The sequence below is a fragment of the Triticum dicoccoides genome, chromosome 1B (genome assembly GCF_002162155.2).
Source record: "Triticum dicoccoides isolate Atlit2015 ecotype Zavitan chromosome 1B, WEW_v2.0, whole genome shotgun sequence".
NCBI lineage: Eukaryota > Viridiplantae > Streptophyta > Magnoliopsida > Poales > Poaceae > Triticum > Triticum dicoccoides.
In genome coordinates this window covers 611,852,468-611,862,922 of record NC_041381.1, presented here as the reverse complement: position 1 = coordinate 611,862,922, position 10,455 = coordinate 611,852,468, and the positions used below count along the sequence as shown (strand labels likewise).

At 54.1% G+C, this 10,455-nt stretch overlaps 1 protein-coding gene across 2 annotated transcripts; it reads left to right on the top strand.

Annotated features, from left to right (window-relative positions):
• Positions 1 to 9,468: 9,468 nt before the first annotated feature.
• Positions 9,469 to 10,455, top strand: LOC119310054. Of its 2 annotated transcripts, XR_005150660.1 has the most exons (3): positions 9,469 to 9,771; positions 10,012 to 10,328; positions 10,424 to 10,455. XR_005150660.1 is itself a non-coding variant. In XM_037585910.1 (2 exons), the coding sequence occupies exons 1-2, from the start codon at positions 9,491 to 9,493 to the stop codon at positions 10,160 to 10,162; spliced, it is 432 nt and encodes a 143-aa protein (XP_037441807.1). In that variant the 5' UTR covers positions 9,469 to 9,490; the 3' UTR covers positions 10,163 to 10,414. The 2 variants fall into 2 exon arrangements, 1 of the variants encoding a protein (XP_037441807.1); XM_037585910.1 differs by lacking the exon at positions 10,424 to 10,455 and having other exon boundaries at positions 10,012 to 10,414.

Here is a 10,455-nt window from a genome sequence, read left to right as displayed (position 1 = left end):
ACGACGACGGCGACAAGTCCGACGCCGGTGAGGTCTCGGTCTCGACGGAAACGACGGATACTACGAGCTAATGGACATGGGAGAAGGGGGGGTCGGTAGAGGAGCTCACGGCAGATGCAGGGGTGGCTTCGGCGTGCTCGGGGAAGCACCGGAGCGTGCGCAGCGGCGAAGGGGATCTCCGACGGCCGGCGACGAAGATGACGAAGATGGTGATGATGCAGGGCCTCCGGCGCCGTGTAACTCGGTGGAGAGGACGAGGGAGATGCGGCGGAGCTTCTGGGCTGCTCGAGGGGGCGAGGGAGAGGCGATGGCTGCGGTGGTGCTCGTCGGTGGCGGCGGGCGCATTCGGTGAGATGGGGAAATGGCGAGGGAGAGAGCAGGGGGAAGGAATGAGAGGCCGGATCGATCGGGACGGCACCGAGGAGGAAGACCCGCGGCGTTGCGCTGTCCCGAGGACACAGGCAGGCAGGCAGGTGGCGTGGCAGCACGGCCGTGCGCGCGCGTCGGGCACGCGCTCGGCGTCCGACTGGTGCGGTGGAGATGACGACTGGCACTTGGGCCAGTGGGCCGCACTGCTGGGCTGGGTAAGTGGCCAGGTATCCTCTCTCTCTATCTCCCTTTTATTTCTGTTCTGTTTCTCTTTTCTATTTCTGCAATTTGTTTTTGATTTGATTTAAAATATCAAATCATTTTATAAAATCCTGGAAATAATTATGGGTGCTTTCTGAATTATTTCAGTGACCCTTAACAATTTCCAACATTTATTTGAACATTTAAATTATTTATAGTATTTAAATGCCCAAAGTCAAATACAATATGGTTTATTCAAAAAATCCAAAAATGTCTTGGAAAAATATCCATCATCTCTGGATATGGTTTTCACCCTTTTCCAGTAATCATGAACATTTTTGCAAACCAATTTGGGTTCTGTGAAAATATTTTGAAGTTGAACCTATTTGCAATGCTTTGGTGCTAGGGCTTGGTCATCCCCATTTCAAATTTCATAAAATTTAAACATGTTGCATAGATGCTGAAACAAAAACAAACAAGGGCTGATCTGGGGCTGTGACAAATATACCGGTCTCTAGACAGGTAGCGCCTTGCCTTCCTCCTTGCGCTCGACTACAATGACTGTGCTGACTACCCGGCTGGTGGCGGCAATGCATAGGAGCATGGGCTCTTTGGGAGTCGGAGCCGCCAGCACAGGGGGAGTAGTCAACATCTTCTTCAGTTGGAGAAAGGCCTCGTCCGCCTTGGGAGTCCACTCAAAAAAGGTCGTCTTCTTAATGAGCTGGCACAAGGGGAGAGCCTTCTCGCCCAACCGACTGATGAATCGGCTGATGGACGCCAAACAGCCAGTGAACTTTTGCACATCTAACAGTCGTCTGGGTGCTTCCATCCTCTCGATGGCCTTGATCTTCACAGGCTTGCACTCTATGCCGCGTTCGGAGACCAGGAAACCAAGTACCTGGCGGGCTGGTACTCCAAAGACACACTTCTCGGGGTTGAGCTTGATCTGGAATCGGCGCAGGTTCTCAAAGGTTTCCTTGAGGTCTTCCAACAGAGTTCCATGTTTTTCCGTCTTCACCACCACATCATCCACGTAGACGTGGGCATTTCTGCCGAGTTGCTTGAGGAGGCACTACTGCATGCAACGCTAAAAGGTGGCGCCGGCATTCCTCAAGCCGAACGTCATGGTCAGGTAGCAGAAGGCTCCAAACGGCGTGATGAAGGAGGTCTTCAGTCGGTCGGCCGGGTTCAGTTTGATCTGGTGATATCCAGAGTATGCATCCAGAAAACTCAACAGCTCGCATCCGGCTGTGGAGTCTATCACCTGATCAATTCTCGGCAAAGCAAATGGGTCCTTGGGGCAGGCTTTGTTGAGGCTCGTGTAGTCGATACACATCCGCCACTGCTTATTCTTCTTCAACACTAGTACTGGGTTTGCTAGCCATTCTGGGAAAAGTACTTCCATGATGAAGCCGTCCGCCAGGCGCCGGGCTATTTCTTCTCCAACGACTCTTCTCTTCTCTTCTGATAGGCGGCGCAAGGGCTGCCTGACGGGTTTCACATCAGACCGGACATGTAACTTGTGCTCGGCGAATTCCGTCGGTACACCAGGCATGTCTTTAGGGGACCATGCGAAGATGTCTCGATTCTCATGGAGGAAATCGACGAGCTCGCCTTCCTATTTGCTGTCAAGGTTTGTACCCATGACAGCCTACCTCTCTGGGTGCTCCGGGTCCAAAGGTATCTTCTTCGTTTCTCTGGCCGGCTTGAATGATCCTTCTGCTTCCGACTCCTTGGGGTCGGGCGACAACTCAGGCTGCTTGCCGGCCATCGCCACGACCCGATCAAGAGGCCGTTTCTCAGCTGCGATCACCAAGGACTCGGCCAACCGACTGCTCTCGGCCGCGCAAGCAGACGACTTTCTGTAGTCGCCGGCCATGGTTAGAATCCCCTTGGAACTCGGCATCTTCATCTTGAGGTAGCCATAGTGGTGGACTGCCATGAACTTGGCCAACGCTGGTCGGCCGAGCAACGCATGGTATGGGCTGTCAAGGTCCACCACTTCAAACCAAATTGGCTCTCGGCGGAAATGATCTTTGTCCCCAAAGAGGACGTCTATCAGAATCTTGCCGATTGGTGAGCAGGAAAGGCCAGGAACAATGCCGTGGAACACAGTCTGGCTGCTCTGAAGCTGTCTTCGCTTGATTTCTAACTTCTCCATCGTATCCTTGTACAAGATGTTGATACTGCTGCCTCCGTCTATCAATACTCGCGAGAAGCGAGCGGCCAGCCTATCTGTGGCGAGTGTGGCGCCTAAGACCAAGGCGTAGGAGCCTGGACTCGGCATCACCTCCTGGTGATCGGCTCTGCTCCAACTGATGAGCCTCTCGGACCAGTGCATGAACTCTGGAGCGCTTGACATGACTGCATTCACCTCTTGCTGCTGTTGGCGCCTGCTGCGCCGGTCGTTGGCCACACTGGTGAACACCACATAGGCTCTGTGCTCATCTGGGAACTCGTCTTGTATCGCGCCGACTGGCCTGACACCTGGCTGCTGGGGCGGCTGTGGTGGAGGCGGCCCAGCAGGCGGGGAAGGGAGCAGGCCGTCTCCCTTGGCGATTCTGGTCAGCCAGTGGCATTTCCGGGTGGTGTGGTTTGACGGCTTCGCGCCGCTGTGGAACTTGCAGGGGCCATCCAGGGTCTGCTCGTAGGAGCAGGCCGGAAACCAGTTGGACTTGCCGCCCCTCTGCCGCTTCGCCGGAGGCGGTCCCTTCGGTTGTTGGTCCTCGACTGTCGCCACTTGCCGGCTGTTGGAGGCCGTCTGCGGGGCCTTGCGCTTGTGGTCGTTCTGCTGTTGCCGCCGACTGGGGTCCCCAACCGAAGTTCTTGGAGCCTGAGGAGCGACTTTGCCAGTCGCGCTGACTTGAATCTCTGCCTTCATGGAGGACTCGCCCGTGGCGTACTTGTCTGTCGTGATCAGTAGTTCATCGAGGGTCTCCGACACGTCACAGAGAAGCTTGTGCTTGAGGAGGGTGCCTTCTCTGCACCCGGCAGTAAAGTACTCGATAGCCTGCACCTCGTGCACGCCTTCGCAGGAGTTCCGGAGCTCGCCCCAGCGTGTGAGATAGTCGCGAGTGGATTCGTTGGGGCCTTGCACACACAAGGAGAGTTGGCGAGGCTTGGGAGGTCGCTTGTACGTGCTTGTGAAGTTGCGGACGAAGGCCTCGGTGAAGTCGACCCAGCTGTTAATGCTGCGAGGCTTTAGACTGTTCAACCATGTCTGGGCCGAGCCCTGGAGCATGAGTGGGAGTAATCGACGGCGGTGGAGTAATCGATCATCCAGCGGTGAAGTCGACACGCTTGTTGCCGTTCGCTATATTGACGGCGGTGGAGTAATCGATCATCCAGTCCTTCGGCTTCACGGTGCCGGTATATTTGGGCGTGTCTCGGGGGAGCGTGAACCCTTTGGGGAAGGGCTCATCTCGGATGCGGGGTCCAAAGCAGGGAGGACCCAACTCGTCCACTTCTTCCAGCGCCAAGGATCGGTGGAGTCGGTCGATCCGGTGGCGGGTGTCATTTTCTCCGACTCCCTCTCGGTGGCCAAGACGGTCGCCGAGAGTCGGATGTTCCACGGGGAGCGGGGAGACTCGCCTTTCTATGCGAGGAGGGGGAGGCAGATAGTCGTCCCGCCGTTCCACCGCTTTGGGGCGGCCGTCTTGGTCGCGCTCGATGGTAATGCGAGTCCGACTGTGGCTAGCAGCCGGCTCCTTGTCCTTATTCCCGCGGGCCCCACCATTCGGCGTCCGGGACGTCGCGCCTTGGTCTCGGCGGGGTGGCGGGTCGTCGTTTTGTCGCTGCGGCGCCTCTGCACGGCAGTCGGCTTCGTTCTGCGCTGCAGCCGCATCGAGGAGCTGCTGAACTCGCTCCGTCATCTTGCGGCGCTCTTCGCCATCGAAGTTGTCTAGCTCGTCTGCCGCCGCCTGGGCGGCGCAGATGTTCTCCGCAGGCGTGGCATACACAGGGCGATCAGCCCCGAACAGATTGGCGATTGCCGCGCCACATTGTCGAACCGCGCCTAGGCGGCTAGCCCAGTCGAAGTCGGCGAGCCGCCCACGGCGCGATCCATCTCGCGTTGGTAGGCTTCTGACAAGCGCCTCATGCTTGCCAGCTTCTTAGCACCCTCGATAAGCTGAAGGCGGCGTGCCTCCAGCGTCTCGGCGTCAGCGTCTCCCGGAATCGGCGCAGTGAGGTCTCGCAGAGCCGCGTCGAGCGGGTCGTGCGCTCCCTCACCGAAACGCTCGCCGTGATCGAGGACGAGAACCTCCGTGACGGTGCTCCCGCCGCTCCCCTCACAAGGGAGCGGCTCGTCGTAGACCACCACATTGGTGGGAAATGCGTCAAGCGACGCCGTGTCTGAGTCGACCAGCATCGGGTCGGTGGATCCTATGGACTCCAGGTCCACGGCAGGCTCGCCGGCGACGTGGAGTTGGTTGAGGAGACCCGCGAGGAGGCTCTCGGGGCCGCTCGTGCCCGCGTCGGACGCAGGCTCGTCGGAGAGGCCAACCTCACCAATAAGCTCGGCGAGGCTGCTGGCCGCGCAGGCGATATCAGCGCCGCGCAGCGCATCGGCGCAAACTCCATCTAGTGTGCCGGGCTGGCTGCACTCGCCAGGGAGGAAAAGGGTTCCCGTCCAGAGCAGGTCTCCGGACGATGGTGCACCTCTCCCCACGGTGAGCGCCAAATGTCGGGGGTTGGGTACGACATATGCCAAAGGATGGCTTATCATGGTGGGAGCGATTAGAACGTCGCCGGTGCCCGGAAGCGGGATGAGGCAAAGACATGCATGCCGGCGGAACTTACCCAGCTTCAGGGCTCTCCGAGGAGATAACACCCCTACTGCTGCTCTGCGGGGTCTCCGCATGGTCACTATGGCAAAGTGGTTACAATGGTGCTCCTGGAGTTGTTTCTCGAGGTAGGAGAGGGCAAGGCTAGCTCTCTTCTTTCTGTGATTTAAGGTCTACTCCTATCTGGGTCCGAACACTTTGCATGGGCTTCCCGGGGGGTTTATATAGGCCTACCCCCCAGGGGTACAATAGTAATCCGGCTGGGCGTGGGTCCCAGCTGTCTGTCTCTCAGGCCATCGTCCTCTCTGCCGACTACTGGGGCCTGCCATCTGGCGGGCCCCACGGACAGGCCTGATGCTGTAGCGGTACTCCTCATGACGCTGGCTTGGTCATGCGGTCATGGCAACAGCGCCGCCATCTGGCGTGCGTTCACTGTCGCCATTCCCCATCTTGTCTGGTTAATGGCGGACGGGGCCCGTGGGAGAGGGGTCGGCCGACTCCAGGGGGCCGACTCCCACGGTCCGTCTTCCGGGCGCTCGTGCCGTCGTCTGTCTACCCACTGACAAGCGGCCCCGTCGTCCTTGGGTCGTACAAGCAAGCGTCGTGGGCACAGTGCGCCGCCCACTGTGGCTAAGGTCAGGGCAGGCATGGCAACAGTGTCGTGCCTCGCCGGAGATCTTTAGCGATACGGCTTACTGTAACCATGCCGGCCCCATGGTAAGCAGGGGGGGACAGCCATGCCGTGGCCGTACCCCGCCTCGCCCTTCGAGACGAGGGTGGAGTCGCGGGCTGACTCTTCATAGGCGGCCTCTCTGGAAGTCGCCGACCATGAGTCGGCTTATCTTGGAGTCGCCGGCTGGGACTCGGCATAACTTGGAGTCGTCCCTGGGACTCGACATAACTTGGAGTCGTCCCTGGGACTCGGCATAACTTGGAGTCGTCCCTGGGACTCGGCCTGAGCGGCGCTACTGGTCCCAATGTCTTGAAAGGTTCTGGGGCTCGGGTCAGCCTACCCGTGGCCCATTACTCCGACAGGGCCGGCCTCCTAGGTGCGCCCAAGGGGGGGGTCCTACTCCAGGTGGGAGTAGGATTCCCCCTTCCATAGTTGGAGTAGGAGAGGGAAGGAAGGGGGAGAAGGGGAGAAGGAAAGGGGGGGGGGGGCGGCCCCCTTCCCAATTTGGATTGGGCTTGGGTGGGGGCTCCCCACCTTGGCCGCCTCTTCCTCCTTTCCACTAAGGCCCAATAAGGTCCATTGACTCCCGGGGGGTTCCGGTAAGCTCCCGGTAGTCCAGTAAATGCCCGAACTCACCCGGAACCATTCCGATGTCCAAACATAGTCATTCAATATATCGATCTTTATGTCTCGATCATTTCGAGACTCCTCGTCATGTCCGTGATCATATCCGGGACTCCGAACTACCTTCGGTACATCAAAACACATAAACTCATAATACCGATCATCACCGAACATTAAGCGTGCGGACCCTACGGGTTCAAGAACTATGTAGACATGACCGAGACACGTCTCCGGCCAACAACCAATAGCGAAACCTGGATGCTCATATTGTCTCCTACATATTCTACGAAGATCTTTACGGTCAAACCGCATAACAAAATACATTGTTCTCTTTGTCATCGGTATGTTGCTTGCCCGAGATTCGATCGTCGGTATCTCAATACCTAGTTCAATCTCGTTACTAGCAAGTCTCTTTACTCGTTCCGTAATGCATCATCCCGTAACTAACTCATTATTCACATTGCTTGCAAGGCTTATAGTGATGTGCATTACCCAGAGGGCCCAGAGATGCCTCTCCGACAATCGGAGTGACAAATCTTAATCTCGATCTATGCCAACTCAACAAACACCATCAGAGGCACCTGTAGAGCACCTTTATAATCACCCAGTTACGTTGTGACGTTTGGTAGCACACAAGTGTTCTTCCGGTATTCGGGAGTTGCATAATCTCATAGTCATAGGAACATGTATAAGTCATGAAGAAAGCAATAGCAATATACTAAACGATCAAGTGCTAAGCTAATGGAATGGGTCAAGTCAATCACATCATTCCCTAATGATGTGATCCCGTTTATCAAATGACAATTCATGTCAATGGCTAGGAAACTTAACCATCTTTGATTAACGAGCTAGTCAAGTAGAGGAATACTGATGGCACTCTATTTCTCTATGTATTCACACATGTACTAAGTTTCCGGTTAATACAATTCTAGCATGAATAATAAACATTTATCATGATATAAGAAAATAGCTTATATCTTATATTTACTAATTGGAGGCACCATACAGGACACCACATTAATTGTCACAGTAGATCGTTGTTTACCGTTGGATCAAAAGATGAACAGTTCAGATGACTTCTTTCATGGTCATCAACCACACCAGGAGTCCTTTCACGGTAATCAACCCCATCAGGAGTCGGAGCGTGATCCTTATCAATCTGTCCCGATCTCTCTGACTCCAGGCTCGTGCTTCCTCTTCTACATCCTTTTTATATCGCGATCTTACAGAACTTTACGTTTAATTAAACCCCAAAGACCAATCAAGTGGAATTTTGATCAGGGAGGTTGTGTACCTGGGTTCAGGTCCACCAATCCAGGATTCTGTTGGATGAGCTATCTGCAAACATGGTGCAAGATCATGTTGGTAAGAAATCAAGCTAACTTGCATCATCGTGCTGCCGCGTATGGCGTTCTACAAACATTATGCCGACAGGTGCGACTCGACATGCAACATGGCGGAGTACCGATGCTGGAACCTACGAGATTGTCGCGGCATGTTGGAGGAAGGAAGCATGAACTACTGAGAGTACCGGCCCTGTGCCCGAACCCCGGAGTCGCTGTCGGTGCCTGGCGATCATGCATCACTGCAATGGTACACCACACCACGGTGTACTTGCGAGTCGTGGGTGATCTTCTCCAGCTTTTCCCGTCGAGATATCTGCTGGAGCAGCTAGATGTACAAGACGGCGGCAAGCTGATCTGGCTACATGAAACAAGCAGTATGTACTTCCTCCTTGACTGTTGCTATGATTTGATGCCTTATTGCCGGAGAAACATAGCAACAGCAGCCCAGAATCGACCTTTGTTGATGTGGTTGACAGTTTCACATTCACAAATACTCCCTCCTGCTCAATAGATGTACAGATTTATCTCACGTTCGGTTCATGGCGTCCCCTGCATGAAAGTTCTATGGACGATGCAAATCGACATGGAACCTGTGAATATCCACAGCTTGAAAGTTTAAACATTTCAATCCAAATTCTCTTCTGACGCGATTATTTCCCAGGATTATGGATGCAGCAGGAACAAGTGTATCAATTACAGTCTGAAGCAGATAGGATGTTCAGTCGACGGGAATTAAGACGAACTTCTCTGATCTATTCTTTCGTCATCCTGCAGTTCTAAGCATTACAGCATGGAGGAGAAGATGAATTGGGCAGCCACACTCGACGAAACTGATGGTAGCAGATCGCACCATTTATTTTTACCATGTAGGAAACCGGATAAACGAACTCTATTTATTTAATTAGATTACTTTTCTGTGCAGGAAAGTTATTAAGTTGTGTATGCCCAGGTTCAGATTTCAGAACTACATACGTCAACTTCTGCATTAGCAGTCAGAACATAATCAAGCATGTACAAGTTAATTCTTTTGATTTCGTTGATGTATGTGTAGGCATACATACGAGGGATGCATGATCGACGCGCGAGCTCAGATGCGCTCGATATCAAGGTCATCGGTTAGCGCTTCTGGATCGGAGCCATATTTTTATGCGTGCGGTTGCGGTGTGCCAGAAAATGAACACTGTTGGGGAATACGTACGCGGTTGTGTTGGGTGGTAGACGGCCGCCCGCCATCGGTGAAGTGAGCCGTGGATCAGAATCGGCGGCGCCATCTGATCCGTGGCTCGGGAAGTTCACTTCCCGTGTACTGGTTGCAGGAGCGAGAGTTTTCTTGCCCAGGGTGTGGATCATTTGTAAGCTGAGGACTGCAGGATAGAGGCCAGGAGCGCCGACGGCCACGGACCATGGTCTTTCTGATGTAGACGGTACGCAGGTACTTGGATCTTTGCTTTTCTGGCGATGCCATCTCCATTTTTAGGCCTCTGGCTTAGCTGATGCAGAGGGTGGATTTTTTTCCAAGTTTCAGATCCACTCTGCTTGAGCTAGGGAAGACTTTGATGCCTGCCCCCGTGGTTGTGAATGGCCCTGCGGTGACGGATTTTGAGGTGGCACATCAGGTGGAGCGCGAGGCGGCGCAACATCGGATGGCGGACAGGGGCAAAGCACAAATCTTCTCGGCGAAGGAGGCGGCAGCCAACAAAAGGGAGAGTTCGCCGCCGCCGCCAGAGCTGTCAACGATGAAGATGAATCCCCAAGCGCCGGGATGGAACAAGAGGTTAGTGAAGAACAAGCTGCATCCCATCAGATATTCAGGGATTTAGGAAACAAACCTAGACTTGAATGAAGAAAATGTACAGTTAGAGCAAGTGCTGATTACTCACTGCATTGAGGAAATTCATGCTGTATGTGCTTGTGTTTGCAGGCTGATTGCTCTGTGCATTTAGAAAATTCATGTTTGCTGGCTGATTCCTCTCTGCATTCAGAAAATTCATGCCATATGTGCCTGTGTTTGCAGGTTGACTGCTCTCTGCATTCGTAAAATTGATGCTATATGTAGCTGTTTTGTGGGCTTAGGATTGGTGCCGCCGCTCCTAGCAGAACACCGTGCCCAAATCGTATCAGTGCGTTCGAGAAGGCAGCCAGATGCTCGCAGAGAACCTAGCTGAAAACGTGATCACACCGGTTCTTGGTCCTACTTTTAACTCTTAGGGAGAGGTGTACAACTTCTACAATCTGTACTCATGGGAGAAGGGGTTTGGCATCTGGTATGGGAAGAGCCGGCTAAATGCCGAGAGGACAAAGTGCATCCAGGAGATAGTGTGTGGGTGCTCGGTGAGTAGTAAAATTTGCTTCTGGTGGTTTCTGATCAATAATTTCAGTTTGGTTCGGGACTACTTCTAATGTTGTTAATTGATAACATGTTGCAGGGTGAAGCTCGTGTTGAGAACACAAGGTCCTA

What these genes read in the sequence shown, in the direction of transcription:
- LOC119310054 (XM_037585910.1), top strand. Translation starts at nt 9,491, where the DNA reads ATGCAGAGGGTGGATTTTTTTCCAAGTTTCAGATCCACTCTGCTTGAG. An exon ending in GCGCCGGGATGGAACAAGAG is followed by an intron (nt 9,772 to 10,011) that starts GTTAGTGAAGAA and finishes CTGTGTTTGCAG; the next exon opens with GTTGACTGCTCTCTGCATTC.